The sequence below is a fragment of the Citrus sinensis genome, chromosome 2 (assembly GCF_022201045.2).
Source record: "Citrus sinensis cultivar Valencia sweet orange chromosome 2, DVS_A1.0, whole genome shotgun sequence".
Taxonomy (NCBI): Eukaryota; Viridiplantae; Streptophyta; class Magnoliopsida; order Sapindales; family Rutaceae; genus Citrus; species Citrus sinensis.
In genome coordinates, this window is record NC_068557.1 from 30,139,272 (window position 1) to 30,155,285 (window position 16,014).

At 35.8% G+C, this 16,014-nt stretch overlaps 3 protein-coding genes across 6 annotated transcripts; 2 read left to right on the forward strand and 1 right to left on the reverse strand.

The window, feature by feature from the left end:
* Positions 1-1,649: 1,649 nt before the first annotated feature.
* LOC112497288 (B3 domain-containing transcription factor LEC2) lies at positions 1,650-8,119 on the reverse strand. Of its 2 annotated transcripts, none has more exons than XM_052432683.1 (7): positions 7,983-8,119; positions 3,710-5,397; positions 3,504-3,578; positions 3,048-3,148; positions 2,891-2,937; positions 2,705-2,778; positions 1,650-2,347 (listed from the first exon to the last, which is right to left on the reverse strand). In XM_052432683.1, the coding sequence occupies exons 2-7, from the start codon at positions 4,277-4,279 to the stop codon at positions 1,925-1,927; spliced, it is 1,290 nt and encodes a 429-aa protein (XP_052288643.1). In that variant the 5' UTR covers positions 4,280-5,397; positions 7,983-8,119; the 3' UTR covers positions 1,650-1,924. The 2 variants fall into 2 exon arrangements, with proteins under 2 accessions (XP_052288643.1, XP_024951254.1); XM_025095486.2 differs by lacking the exon at positions 7,983-8,119 and adding an exon at positions 6,293-7,790.
* On the forward strand, positions 7,931-8,943 carry LOC102623296 (late embryogenesis abundant protein 76). 2 transcript variants are annotated; one of them, XM_052432686.1, is made up of 2 exons: positions 7,931-8,134; positions 8,232-8,943. In XM_052432686.1, exons 1-2 carry the CDS (start codon positions 7,994-7,996, stop codon positions 8,838-8,840), a joined length of 750 nt encoding a protein of 249 aa, XP_052288646.1. In that variant the 5' UTR covers positions 7,931-7,993; the 3' UTR covers positions 8,841-8,943. The 2 variants fall into 2 exon arrangements, with proteins under 2 accessions (XP_052288646.1, XP_015382437.1); XM_015526951.2 differs by having other exon boundaries at positions 7,986-8,134; positions 8,227-8,943.
* Positions 8,944-11,782: 2,839 nt separating this feature from the next.
* LOC102619159 (dof zinc finger protein DOF2.1-like) lies at positions 11,783-14,278 on the forward strand. Of its 2 annotated transcripts, none has more exons than XM_025095639.2 (2): positions 11,783-12,438; positions 12,567-14,278. In XM_025095639.2, the coding sequence occupies exon 2, from the start codon at positions 12,905-12,907 to the stop codon at positions 13,952-13,954; it is 1,050 nt and encodes a 349-aa protein (XP_024951407.1). In that variant the 5' UTR covers positions 11,783-12,438; positions 12,567-12,904; the 3' UTR covers positions 13,955-14,278. The 2 variants fall into 2 exon arrangements, with proteins under 2 accessions (XP_024951407.1, XP_006467769.1); XM_006467706.4 differs by having other exon boundaries at positions 11,783-12,022.
* Positions 14,279-16,014: the final 1,736 nt, after the last annotated feature.

Consider the following 16,014-nt stretch of genomic DNA (forward strand, 5'->3'; position numbering starts at 1 on the left):
AGAACTCCTTAGCAACAGATTAACAGGTACGAAAAGGAGCAGACAATCATGTAGTTTCTTCTTATAAATCACGGAGAACATTTCAAGAAGGGGGCAGTACGCGATTTATTTGAATATGTATCTTTAAAAACAGCGTTTTACAAAGACTTTCGATAGATGTCAAAAGCTCAGTACATAAAATAAACCAAATGGTGATCGAACTTGGTAATGATAAAAAGAAATGGCGACGATTGAGAATGATGGCGATGTGATGCTTAGGGAGAGAAAAGAGAGCATATGAACAGAAAATAAAAGAAAATAAATAAAATAAAACAAAACAAAATATTTTTATTATATTTTTTAATAAGGATAATTTCGAAAAACAAATGAGTTAATTAAATATTGGGGCTGCTAAGATAAATCGAGAGAGACATATATTTTTTTCTATTTAAAAAAATTGTCAATAGCTCAAAATGTCGGGGCCACTGTATAAAAATATTACACTCATGGTGTGTTTTATTTGTTTAATTGGGGAATAGGAAAACGAAATTAGAATCATTAACGATGTTTATTTCACAAGATAAGAGTAGGAACGAAATCGAAATCATGAGGCTCATCCCAATTCGAAAATAAGGAATGAGAGATTGATTCCCAAGAGGGGATGTGAATCAGTCTCTCATTCTTTAAATTATCAATTTTGCCCCCAAACACAGAAATTCAATTTTGCCCTCAATTCAAAAAAAAAAAAAAAACCAACGCAAGTGTCGAATGCAACATCTATGCTCGATCTGCCACCGTTGCACGCAGAGCCATGATCAATCCCCTCATAGTCGCATGCAGATCCTCAACCTCATGGAAATTGATCCAGTCACCGTCGCACACTGCCATGCACAATCTCGTCACCATTGCACATAGGTCGTCAACCTCGTGCCACTGATTGTCATCGGTCGTATGCGATACCTGTTGATCATCGCTGCCACTCCTCGATCGTCGTTGCACATTTGAATTGTCACCGGTTGTTGTTGTTGTTGTTATTAACAATGGAAAAAATAATAACAATCATAATTATTATTGTTTGATTGTCATAATAAACAATAATAATAACAACAACAATTAACTAAGGGTATTTTAGTAATTTAAAATAATTTATTCTGATTTAAAAAAAAAACACAATAATGGGAATACAATCCATTCTAATTCTGATTATTTCAATTAACGTAGACAACTTATTCTGATTCTCATTCCTTATTCTCCATTCTTATTATTGTCAATTTTGATTCATGCCTATTGCAATTCCCATTTGGTAAACGCACCATTATTATTTTTTTACATTTACAATTTAAATTGAATAATTTACACAATATGTTTCTAGATAAAATGATAACTACATCGACCAATTCGGCATTTGTCGTTTACGCAGACATGATAGATCGTTATTATCTTAGTTAGGAACGTGATTGTCCAAAATGCAGTTTTTCTAATATATATGAGAAAAATGATGAATAAACTAATTTTGAAAATTGAGTTCCACTACCACTTCTAATTAATGTTATACAACTCGCGTCAGTTACATTTTCCAAGTACTACTTTCCTCATAAGTTCCATTCCAATATGTGGAAATTAAATTTCATGATCAATGTCACACATAAACACACAACTCAGTCCGATAATGCATGTGATGAGACTCATAACTACCAATATAATGCTCTTTCACACAGGAAAAAGAGTGTACACAGCCAAGAGAATTAATATGGCTTATGCAAGAGAAATGAAACGTATATGATACAAGAGATTTTATTCTATTTTTTTTCCTTCTTCAATGAAGAATTAATGTTACTGAGGTACTTCTCCATTTCTCTTGCGCAGCAATCATTATGTTTAGTAAAAAAAGAGATTAAAAAAAAAAAATTTACGACGTTCCATTGTCATGAAGTTCCCTTAGTTGTTAAATAGAAAAATTATATGTATCGACATCCGGTAGCATATCGAGGCAACTGTAGCAGTCATCAACAGTTTGATGATGATCATATTCAGGATTGTTCATTTTAGCACCATGCGACGAGGAGCTGGTTGCTGCCAAGTGGGCATGGATTCCGGAACTAGTAGCGTTGTTAGATGCACGGACAACATTGTTAGCTTCCTCATGATCATCCAGTGGCAACGTCATGAGGTTGTAATAAGTTTCCTGTTGTTCTTTGTGCCTAAGTTGTTCGATAAGTAGTGCTAAAGATGCTTCTTCCTCATCTCTAGCTTGGTGCATTATGGGAGTTGGAGTTTGATTTGCAGCTGGAAAGAAGTCGTAGTTCTGTTGTTTGTATGATGGCTCGGCTGCTGGCTCTGGCCGTTCCACTTTTTTAACGGAGAAATACTGTCCCTCGGATGCAAGAAAACACCAAAAGTCAGAGAACAGAAATCAAATTAGAAGCTACATGTATCTCAGTGCCTCGCACGTTCCCATCAGCTGCTACTGCCTACAGGTACATAAAACACTCAAATTTTGTTTGTCCATTTTTGGCACCGTTTCATTTTGTCATTTTCCAGTCGCATCCTTCCAAAGGATGTATCATCATCATACAGAAGAGGTTAAGGGTACTGTTGTCTTCCAGTTGAACAAACTTGATTCCCTTTTCCATATTTCAAAATTCACTTTTTTAATTGTCAAACAAATTCCAATTAATTAGCACAGTTTCATATATAGCAAGTAATAATAAGTTGATAAACTCACGAGATTTTTGCTCTCATCCTCGTAAAGGGTAAGGGAATCTCCAATCTCCAGCCCATTTTGCTTTACAAAATCCACTGTATATCGAAAACGTGAGAAAGTAGAAACAGAAGATGAGAATTGGCTTGGGGGAAAAAAAAAAGCTTCATTTTTAAGGTTTAAAATAATTTTTCAGGAACTGGGATTTACCTGTATTTTCAAGAACATACATTCTGCTTTTATTATTAGACCAGTACCTGAGTTATCAAACAGGCACAATTAATAATATGATTAACTAACAAATGGGTCTAGCAGTATCAAAACTGTAGTAACCATAACCCATGCATGTCAGTATGTATGTACTCACTTGAACTTGAGAGTCCAATGTTTGTCAGAATATACATCCCTGATTACTATGTGGATGCCTTCTTTATCAGAAAGACTTGGAAGATTTTCTTCAGCCTCTCTCTGGATTAAATAAAAAAAAAACGAAAAAGAGTCTTAATTATCATGAATATATAGATAATAAGGCTAGTTATTTTTTAAGAGGTCATTAATAATCTTTCCTTTTTCCCATTTGCTTTATTTTCTGTGCAAGAATCGAGAAGTCAGGAAGAGAAGTTATTCGGCAGAGTAGATGCACAACTATGATGTAGTGGTCAATAAGAGTAAATCAAATGAATGATTATGGTTGGCTCATTTACTTCTTTCCCGTCTATCATAATCATCTTCATTGCATTGGAGTAAAAGAACGCAAGACCAAAATAAGCAAAAGTTGACCGACTAAGAAAGCAAAGCTATAAGCACAGCAAGGGCTGATCACCTTTGGAAGAATAATCCTTCCTAGAGATCCCACATCACTGTTCTTCAACGCCTTCTGCAACAGCACTCTCAGTCTCTGTGAGAAGAAAAACCAAAAAAAAAAAAAAAATTAGAACAGACAGTACAGAAAACACATGATGGAGTAAAGGCTAAAGACAAAACAAACAACGGGTTCTAAATTTTCGGATTAATTCGACGCGAACTCACTTTATTATCTGGGGTGCAGAAGTTGAACAGATCTCGGTGAGTGTCAACACCATACGTTGGTAGTCTTGTCGCGTCAAAGTGAGCTGAAGAAGGCACATTTGAAGAAGAAGCCCCAGAAGATGCATTTCTTTGTAAACTGAGGCTCTTTTGCCGAGCTAGTTTTCGTTTAATCCTAGCAATCTTGGTCTTTTGTGGATCAAGAACCACTCTTTGTGGCTCCTTTGGTACCCTGATATTTGGTTGCAAACTCCACGATCCTGCTGCTGCTGGTATCGCATTATTACCACCTCCATTTTGGATCCCGTTTTGTGCTAACCAAAATGGATACACCGGATATGGAGCAGCAGCAGCAACAGCAAAAGATTGACCACCAGACTGGTCCAAAGGAAATGTGCTAGGGAATTGCATATTTTGATGATAATAAGTTGGTAAGTAGAGCTGGGAATTTTGTATATACGCCATGTTTGGTTGGCTAAGTTGCTGGTTAGTGAAGGTATTAATGGTATTGTTGTTAGCGGTGGCGGTGGTGGCGGTATTGTTGTTAGAAGCGGGGAAAAAGTTGTTCTCCATAATATTGAAATGGAAGTACAGACACTGTTTGATAGAGAGGAGAGTGTGTTTGTGTGTGTGCGTTTAGTTTTGAGTTTGTATTATTTTGTTCCGATGAGTGCAAGTCTGGTTCAAGAATAAGGTCGTGGTGGAGGAAGATGCTGCCATTAGAGAGAGCCCAGGTGTCGATAAAGCAAGAGAAACGCGTCAACTGGTGCAGAAGGGCCGGTGTGGAGAAGGAAAACAATAAAGCAAACAAAAACAAAAGAAAAAAGAAGCCACGAAATTGTAGCAGAGTGAAGTACTGAGAAAGTGAGAAGCTGAAATGAATGAACAAATATGGTGATAGAGTGGAGTAAAAAGATGGCCAATGGGGCGTCGTTGGTGACAGATGGTAAGTGAGTGGCGGTTTTGGGATACCCATCTGCCCAGTAAGAGAACAAGACACGGTTGGCTTCAAAGACTTGGCGCCACCTTTGTTTTAAATGTGGCAGCGACTTGGCCTCACTCTTATTTTCTGCACGCAACACCACGCAAATTAACTATGCCTTACTCTCTCACACACACATACACACTGCATTTTATTTTCTAACTAAGACTGATTAATTTTAATCTGCAGCTTTGATATATAATATAGATTGCAAAGCTGAGTGGGGTAAATTAGATTTTTTTTTTCTAGTTTTAAATAAAATTTATATGATGAGAAACGATCAGAATTGTTCTTTGCCGTTGCATTGTTGTTTCTTAGACTCAGAAAAGCCAAATTTGGTTCAAAATGCAAACTTTCGAAACACCAAGAAACAGCAAAGTCAATTATACCGTCCCTCTTGTTTCCTTCAGAAAATTTTTAATTCTTATATTAGTTGTAGTTAGAATCGTTTGAATTTGATTTTGTATTAAATTGTTTTAATAGAAGTAGTTTTGTAATAAATTAGTATTAAAATTAGGTTGATATAATGTTTGGGATGTGAGTAAAAGATTGCAAAAATGTTTGGAATGTGAGTAAAATAGAGCGGCTGAAAAACCCAAGAGGATGAAATTTTTGCCTCCGCTCCATGGCTCCATGGCCACCAGCATTCTGATGCGATGCCTGGCTTGTTATTCACCAGCTTGGCCATGCCTCCATGATCCAAGTTCACCTATGTAGAAGGCACAAAAAAATGGGAATATTAGAGTTGATACATCATCAATTATACAGTATACATTACTTGCTTTTGTGATCCAAGAAATTATCCCCTTCATTACTTCTTTTACAAGCTATATGTACATCGAAAGAACAGAAAACTAGTTCATCTGGAGGCTGGAGTTATATTGAATTTCTTGTTAGCAAAAACGTTTGGCTATTCTTACTTTCAAAAATTGAAATATTAAGCACTTGTACGGATGAAAGAGAACAGTTAATTAAAGCACAAGCAGAGATTTATCTTCCCATTAATTCTTCTCAATATGTAAACTCAATGATAATAGAAGCAGAAAAGGCCGCAAAATACAACCCAAAAACAGATAAAAAGCACATAATTGGCAAAAAAATCTCGGTTCACATGTATATTAATTGCTAACTAATGATCATATCTAGTAGATATTTCTATACATGTAAAGCAGATGTAGTTTTACCCATGGGAATTCTAATTTTGCAATTACTTTTTGCTGGCAACTGATTAATTCACAACGACAATGAACTTTCATTAATATATTTTTCATGCAATGAAAATTTGCAACAACAAAATACATTAAAGAACACATCATCCATCAGAGAAAAGATTCCCATGAGTATAATAGAAGACCAAGGCATGAGATCACTTGAAGTTGAAGATCTCAAAGATGCATGAGAAGTCTTCAGTGCAAAATAAATACCGCAATCTACTTAATGGGGAAGAAAAGATTAGAATACGTAATTTCAATAGTAATGAATTTATGAAGGCGATTAGCTTCACAAATAAGCAATATGCAAAGCCTTATAAGATAGAAGCCTGACTTACAGAGTAAGAAAAATAAGCAATATGCAAAGCCTTATAAGATAGAAGCCTGACTTACAGAGTAAGAAAATTCTCTAATTCTGGATCTACAATGAGAAAAAAAGCCCTCATGCCACAAAATCAAGGCTATATTTATAATCATTAAGTAATAAATGGTTCTTAAATCAAAGCTTAAACTATTTCTAAGAGCTTGTAAGAAGGAAATAAAAACTCGAAAATGATAAAGGGCAAGGCAAGGAGTGATGCATTTGCAAAGAGACTCTTGCATAGTTTATATAGATCCATTAACGGGATCTGCATGGAACTAAAAGGTCTTAGGTGATAACACCTGCATAACTTGACTTGATAGCTGTCAATGGTTTAGAACGTAACGCTAAACACGCGTTGTGGTGGCCATAACTCGTGCTCGAAAAAGACAATCGAAGTAAACTGGATTCAATTTATTGTTCACATCCGCCGTTGTTATTTGTGCTTTGCAATCTATATAAAATCTCATCGAAACGTAAATTGACAAGCATATCCTGCTTTCCAAACAAAGCTGGCTTCATTTGTTTAGCCTTAATGATCAAGAAACATCAAACTATGCAGAACAAAAGAACCAATTCGATGAGGCCTAATTTTTTCATGTGAGTTCCAGATAAGATAGGAATGGAAAGGAACACTACTGATAAACATGTGATGATCAAGCAAAGTGGTATAGGGATCAATATCTTGTCAAGGTCCAAAGACAATATTTACATGAAAATTTTGAATAAAAATAATGCAACTATTGGTGATTACTACTCACAACTGGCAAGTGAAAAATGGTCTTTTACCGACCATTATGCTAATTTAATATTCACCTTTCTCTAGATCACAAAAGAAAAGATTTCTTTGATAATCTGAACATACAAATGTCTAACCACATCAAGATAAATTTTTAGTTCAAATTTGAAAATGGACGAGTAACTCAACACTGGAAAATATGCTTTTAACTATGACTGAAGCAAGCTAGTTTCAGAATATAACTGCAGAGGTAGAAATAAAGTCTAAGGTGAACGAATTCTGATACGAATAATCAAGAAAGATGATGCCCTATGTTGGAATGAAAAGATATGATGCATTTGGTAAGTCAAATTTCTGCTTTCATGTTTCCAAAACTAAAGACTTTTTTTTTTTCTTTTTCCGTCCTAGTACTACTTCAGGTTTTTGGGTATTAATTATCATTGGCACCTTCCTTTTCAGGAACATTGCCATACTTGTTATATACAACTTAATACTTTGTGGTTTGCTAGGAAAGAAAATGGCTACAAAAAGAAGGATACAAGGATACAAGTTTAAGGCAATGCAATCTTCTTAATCATTCCCTTTTGACACATTTGTAACTATATCTCATCCAACGTAAATAAATCTGGAGGTTTGAGTTGAATATAGCATACTGGCTAGGTATCAAATTAGTGACTTCAAACGGAAAAAGGATTGATAATCTGGGCTTCTCTAACTAATAATAGGCTTGAGGCCCAACGGATTATAGAAGTTTGACCAGAGTCCAAACCAACTTGATTTTGTTTTTGTATCCAATTATTCATTATTCAAGGGAAAATAAAGATGTGTTGACTAGCTAGACGGTCCAACTTCCACGTGGCATGAAATGCCCACGCGTCCATATTGTAGGTCGCCACCTTCTTCTTCACTTACACCTTATAACATGCAATGTAAAGACACAAAGCCGTAAGGAAACGATCAGAGAGGAAAGAAAATCAACATACAGCAAGCAACCATGGCAGCGATGTTCATAACCAAGAACGCTATCTTCAACCTCACAAGAGCTTTCCCTCGTACCTCTTCTCTTTCGCTCACAACTCCGCACAAAGTCTCCAGAGTCTGCTTCTCCCCTGCATCATCATCTAACTACAATGAGGTAATATTAATTACTTACTCAAAATAGTATTTTTAATTAGGTGAATATGTATGTGTGTGTGTTTTGTTGAATGGTTTGATTGTGACTTGCAGGACAGAGATGCAGTGGAGAAGGCCAGGCCAGGGATTCAAGGGCTGACATGGCCTACAGGTCGAAGGAAACGATGAACGAAACTGACGAGGACATATCAGGTAGAGCAAAAGAAACCATAGGCAAAACCAAAGAACGGGCTCAGGAGATGAAGGAGAAAGCAAAAGAGAAGACCAAAGAGGGAACTAACAAAACCGCTGAGGCGGCACAGAACTCCAAAGAGAAGGCCAAAGAAGGGACAGAGAGAGCATCAGAGGCTGCTCAGAGCGCTAAAGAGAAGGCAGAAGAAAGGAAATACAGGGCAGCGGAGACTGCAAAAGATTACGCACACAGAGCCAAGGAAAAGACCGCATCTGCAGGGGAGACTGTGAAGGAGAAGACCAAGGAAGGCACCAACAAGGCGGCGGGGAGGGCGCAGAGTCTAGGGGAGAAGGCGAAGCAGACGGCGCAGGGTGCATGGGAGACGGCGAAGGATACTACGCAGAAGATCAAAGAGACTGTTGTAGGGAAAGAGGATGAAGATCGTAATGATGACAGAGAGAAGAGGATGGATGAAGATGTTGTTGAGTTGAGGAGGCGGCAAGAGGGAGAGCGTGATGACAAGAACAAGTATTAATTAGTAACGGGATCGTTGATGATCATCAGTTTTTATTATCTCTGTCATCTGTGTGGTGTTTTGTTAATTAATTAATTAACTGCAAAATAAGTTTTTATGTTGAGAGTATAATCTCCGAGGAGACTCCGCTCGTTTAATTAATTTAATAGAAAAAAATAATAGAACAAATAAAAAAGACCACCCCTGGCTCTGACCACTGAGAAAAAGTATTAATTTTCCCAAGTAATTAACATTGATGGTAGTTGACACACCTGCCAGTGACGCTGCGATGCCCCATGCATGTAAGCCAAAGCCAATGTGCCTTAGCAAGACTCATTATTGAACTCGAGGACAACAGAATAATGAATTATTCATGTAATCACTTCAACAAGAAATTATTACATCATTCTTTTTTCGGGAAATGGATTTGTTGTTACATGAGATAAGACATAAGACTATAATTTAATTGATAAGCGATTGATTTGCGACACCCGGAAGAAGGAAGATTACTTCCAGGGTATAGATAAAGACTCCCAATCTGAGCCAATGTGGCTCATAATAACATTAACGTGGGTATACGTAACATGATTTAACAAAACGTTATCCTTGGATGTGAATTGTTTAATAACAATTTTTTTTTAAAGCCAGTAACAATGTTGTTTAAAGTTTAAAATTACGAATTATTAAAAATTTGTGATGTATATGTGTCCACATAATTGAATTCTTATGTACTTATTACATTTCTAACTAAGAAGATTTTTAGGTTATAAATTTTAGAGAAATTAATGGATATCAAGATGGGAGTCATCATTTCCTTCCTATTTTGATGAAATTTCATTACCCTTAATGTGATAAAGAAGGCAGAAGTTAGTTAAGCCCATATTATTGAGACCGGAGCAAAATCCAGGACGAAGGCCCAGGGGAAAATGGCCCGGCATGAGAGCGAAGGCATCACCGTTGAATTAGGCGATGCTCCACGCATCCATAAGATACGAGGGAACGAATGATGTTGATGATTAGACCAATCCAGTGGACCACCTGAGAAGATCAAGCTAATAAAAGTTATCCAAGTCATCCGAGTGGTGAGCAGCTCTATAAAGGACAATGGAGGAAAGTACAGAATAGCAAATGTCACAGCCAATGGGTATTGGCTATTGAAGAGTGAAAGTGCAGCGTTTGTCCACCAAGTGGTGGCTTCAGAGGAGCAGTTGTAACCTCTAACGGCCATCGGCGTCACCCCATTTTCTCCTCTCAAGTTTACGTGCCACTCCCCCACTTTTCGTTATTTTAAAAAAAAATTAAACTCCCCCACCTCCACCAGTCTCATTCCTGGTTTCGTTTCCTTCTTGCCTGTTTGGCCTGAGAAATTTATCTGGGCACCCGGATTTTTTGGTACTTTTAACTGCCGAAACTACCCTTCCGCTATAATTAACTTAAAATGGGGCTCTCTCTCTGTACCCAGATGATTTGGGTTTTTTTTTTTTTAATACTGATTAATCATCAGATTACTGTATTACACAGATATTTACAACAACTGTTATTGTAGCAGAGATATTATACTGATATTTACAATCAGATATACATAATTGGGACTTATATTATGACATTGAATTCTATGAAGTACATGCCCAAACAAATAACCCCTCACAGGAGAGGGATGTCCATACTCCACTCGCATTTCGCAAGGGAGAATGATTTTTTTGGAAGTATAAAGAACATTTAGCCCCCACAATACTTTTGTGGGGGCTAGAACCGCTGCCCCCACAATGCTTTTGAAACTTTAAGTTGGATGCACATAAAACTTACTTTTATTAAATAAAATTGACGGACTTTTAAAATGATTTATGATCTTTTAGCTAAGTATATGTATTTTGCCGTTGCCCTTTTCGGTGTACATGATTGGTTGTACGACAGTAAAATACTGCAAGAAAACAAAATCTGTACACGATGATAATAATACAGTTTATAACCTTTAATATTTATACAGATTATAACTTTTAATATTTACTTTATGCAACGAGAAGGTATAAAACAATTTTGATAAACACGAGTGAAAATTATAAATTCAGTACTTTAAATGTTAATCGTCAACTACAGTGTCCAAAAATAGAGCTCAAAGTAAAAATAATTTATTTCCAGAGTATACAAACCAATAGGTAAAATACAGTGTCTTAAAATCTTCAGATTGCTTCAAATTAAAGCATAGTTATTTGTCTTTAATTAAATGTTAAAATGGTATATGGTCTCATAATTTTTTGATGAGTAATGATAAATATGTCAGAATTCTATGCGAAATTAATTCAATCTCAAATAATATAATAGATAATTTGTTACTCGTCATGTGGTTGATAAATTTTTATAAATTTAAATAAATAAATTATATTATTTTATTATCCACTTAAAAAATGACACATCATTTGAAAATAAATTCTTAAATAATATTTTGAGATGTCCTATACACTCTTTAATTTATCAATATTATATCAAAGTTATTAAATTTAACTTCCATAGTAAATACAAAATCACAAATTATGAACGAATGCAGGAAGTTCCCTTCTAATAAGAATTCACTTACTTTAATATGATAAGAGACGATATAAAAAATAATAAAAATATATATATTTTTTAATATTAACAAAAGAAAATACAATATATTAAAATATAAATTTTTTATATCTTTTAATTTATCTCTTATTTTATGAAAATAAAAACTTCCTTATTAAAAAATTTATCTCCAATGCGAATCCTTAAAGCCCTCAACTTCAAAGTAAAGGGAATGAACTTAAGCCAAGACTCACTTTAGATCATGAAACCACAACCGGGTCAACGAACGTTAAGTAAGAGGGTCAGACTTTGGGTTACCAATTCCTCCCACTAATGGGGATAATATAGTCTTTTCAGGCTATGAGTGTCGATATCAATTATGGATGTCCAAAGACGACTGATATAAGATAATGACAACAGAAACAGCCTCTAAAATATTTGTTTAAAAAAAATTTCCAAAAAACAAAAGAATGAGAGAATAGAAGACTCAAGAGAGAGAGTTTGGAAAGTGGAATAAGAGAGAGAAAGACAAAAGGAAGGGGGGTTTAAAGGAAAAAAAAAAAAAGGAGAAATAGAAGCGGAATTCAGTGTTACACAGCGCACACCACCCTATTGACTACTGCAACGCCACCTTTCTCTGGCCGCAGCAGCCACCTCTGGTCCATCACCCCTCTCCTCTATTACATCTCTCTTAATTTTTCTGTCTCTTAGTAATTCCATTATTGATTTTTCTTTCTTTCTTTCTTTTTTCCCCTTGAGGGGTGGGTTGTTTTCATCAAGTACAAAAAGAAAGAAAGAAAAAGAGAGTGAGATTTTCTGATTTGTGGTCACCGGAGTAATTTATGTGTGTAGGCTATTTCATGTATGACACGGGGGTGTTCTGATCAAGGCGATCAATCAAGGTGGTGTGGGGCTGAATTACCTGAACCTAAACACAGCCATTTATTTATAACGACTGTACCGTCTCTGAACCAGCAAAAAAAACCATTTCTCCCCTTACGTTTCTCTAGTTTCTGCCTTGCCTGCACACCAGAATGAGACCTTTCCTCTGTGACTTTGTCCACGGTCGACACCCGTACAAATTAAATCTCATCTTTCAATATCCTCCTAATTCCGAATCTCTCTCTCTCTCTCTTTCTCTCTCTCTTCAATTGATTAAATAAACATCACATATGCAATTAATATATCTATGTGTTTATGCAGCATATTGGTTATTTGAGGATCTGAGAGATTTGGCTAGAGGTTATGCGGAGATACTGAGTTATTGATTATGATTTGATGTTTTGTTGGATGTTTCCACTGTTGAGAGAAGTTGGTTTTAGTTTTTCTGGTGGGTTTATTGTGTGTGTGTGTGTATGTATACACACACACAGGCACAGCTGATAGCTGATAGAGCTCGCATACAAACAATCGCCGTGGTTTTGCACTCTTGTATGTTTAGATTCTTACTAAGCAGCCATAGACACGCTGTGTCCTTAATTTGAAACCCTCTATATATCTTAACCTCATCGGGTTTCACTTCTCCCTCAAACAAAACCTGCATGTACCAAACCCACAATATATATAAAATAAAAGTAGAGATGCAGCAGCAGGAGAGAGGAGGGAGTAGTGAAGAGAGGAAGCAGCAAGATCGGAGGCTGAAAACGATGCAAGGAGGAACGGAGAATCAGCAGCAACAGGAACAGCCGCAGCCACAAAAGTGTCCTCGTTGTGAGTCTCTGAATACGAAGTTTTGTTATTACAATAACTATAGTCTCTCTCAGCCTCGTTATTTCTGCAAGACATGTAGAAGGTATTGGACTCAAGGTGGAACCCTAAGGAATGTCCCTGTCGGAGGTGGTTGTCGGAAAGGAAAGCGCACTAAAACCTCTTCTGTCTCCGGGGAGGCTTCACGAGCTTCTCAGCCGCCGCAGCCACCATCGCCGCCGCATCCGAATTTGACAACCACCCAGCAGAATATTCTCTCTTCTTCTAATCCAGTTATCACTACTGGACCTCCAGTTTTGAGGACTAAGCTGGAACCGGCGGCAGCTCCTCCGTCGATGGGGTCTTACTATCCAAGTGGTGGGTTCTTGTCTTCTTTAGCTGCAATCCAATCTCAATCTTTTAATCCTCAGCCGTTGCATCAAGCTTTTAATGTCGGAGGTGCTGATCATCATCATAATATCGGAGGGTCTTCAAATTTGGATCTGTTGCAGGGATTCAGTACTGTCCCTTCTTTTGGGTCATCACATACACAGCACCAGCAGATTCAACAATCAAAAATTTATCATCATCAGATGGGAAATATAGATAAAAGTGCGAATCCCATGCACATGATGTATCATACCATTCCGTCTGATCAGGAGAACTTGACTATTCAGTCTAGGAGGCCCGGCAGTAGTACTTCTCATCATCAGCAGCATGATTGGCATCAGCAAGGCAGCTTCATCAATAATAGCAACAACCCTAATGTACCTGATCATGATACCAGTTTGTGGAGTATCAGCACTGCCAGCGCCAACAGCAATAATACTAATACTGCCTCCGTTTCTGGTTCTTTGAACCCAAATCAATGGCGTGATCTTCCAGGTTATGGCCCTCCTCCATGATTGGTCTGTTCAGCTTCAATATGCCAGCTCCTTCCATCTCCAAAGGGATTCTTTTTTATAATTCGAGTTGCTATACTGAAAACAGCACCATTAAATCTCTCTATATGATTTGGTTTTGATCTTGTTCTTGGAACATGGCTTTGAAAGAATTTTGAGATGTTTGTGTTCATGTAAATGGTAGAAAAAAAATAGCGGCAACTGCCATCGTTTGTAATCTTTCTTATAATGTTCTATAGAGATGTTCTCGATCGGTATAGGGATTAATTAGGTTGTTTAATTTGAACTTTTGATAAAAGTTAATAATAAGGTGTATGTTTTTGAGAACTTTATTTATTAAACCTCTCTTCTCTTTATTAATATTTGTGCTTTACATGGTACAACGAATGTATCAATTTTCTTCCACTATTCAAATCAAAAGATATAAAGGCCTTCGCTTTTGGTAGCTACTAGTTAATTAGGGTTTTTTTACGAGTCTAAAAAGAAGAGGAGAAGAACAGGTAAAAAGGACAAGTACATGGGGAATAAATATAGACTAGTGGAACTGACGTATTCGCGGAAGTTGTTGGACGAGATGGTTCATTTTGTTGCATGTGGGCGACTGAGACATTTAACTCAGTCTTCATTTAATGTTTGTGTATCCAGTATTCACTTTACCGTTCAATTCGCCCAGAGCATTCGCCAGTGTACAAAGAGGTAATCTCTATTCTCTAATTTATATTTGATGCAGTTTATAATTAACAAAAATGATATAAAAATTAATAATGTGCCTCATTTTTTTTTTATGGTTACAAATTGTATTAAATATAGTTTAGAGAAAACTATAAACATAATATATATTTTCTCAGTGTCATGATGTAATAAATTTTAAAATTTTCGTCACAATATCACTCATCCTTTTTTATGCCATAAATTTTAAATAAATTTTCTGGGTGTTTTGTTATTATGGGATGGTGACGTAAGAGATCAATAAAATGGGTCGTTAGCTAATTAGAGATGCCCAACGGGTCATGTCGTGCCTACTATGCGTTTCGTGCTTAATTTTTTTTGTTTAGGCTCACTTGTGCCATTCCATGGGCCGTGCCCAGGAAAAAAAGTTCACTAAATTTTTTTCCTTTTTTATTTTTTAAGAGTGCATGCTAAGTTATTTTTTTTAACTCTATGTAATTTTTTGGATCCATGTGCCTTTATTCAAATTTAATAGAATCAAAAATTCAAAACTCAAGTTCATATTCAATAATAATAAATTAATACTAATAAGATAATGTAATATTAATTATTAAGTTTGACTATGTGGTATTAGAATTCTTTTTTAGTACTTAACAACAATAATAATAATATTTTTTTAAGGGTTAAATTAATTGTTAACTTAGAATTACGTAAAGTCATTTATCATAGTTTATAATAATATTAATACATATTTATAAAATCATAAGATCAGTTACTTATTTAATAAATTATAAACATAAATCAATTATAATTTTTTTGAAACTAAGAATTAAATAAATTAAAAAAACTTAAGCTAATAAAATGTATTAAAAGATTCAATTTCAAGTTATTTATAAAATCATAAAATTTTAAGTTTACTTTCATAAAAAAATGAAAGTATTTATTATGTGCTTTTTCTCGTATCGTACTTTATCTCATCTCTAATCATGCCGTACTTTTAATGTCCATGTGCTTAAAATTTTAAGTTCGGCCCAACTTACATGCGTGCCGTGTTGTGTCACATACTCTACCAAAATATTCTCATACTGTATCATATTGTACAAACACATGTCATGCCTCGTGCTGTCCGGTCTATTGACCACCTCTAACAAGCACACCTACCGAAAATAATAATTAAGGACGTGGGTCTCGAACGGATTAATTTTGTAAAAATGAATCCAACAATTGACCTCGGTCTTGATGCGTCAATTGCTTAAACACACACACAAACAGATATATATAGAAAAAGAAATTAAAATCTGGTGCTTATAAACAATAATTGAAAATGAAAAGTGATTACCATCAAAGACAAGATTGGGAGAGAGCGTGGAGTGGGAGGTGGCTGTGGTGGTTTC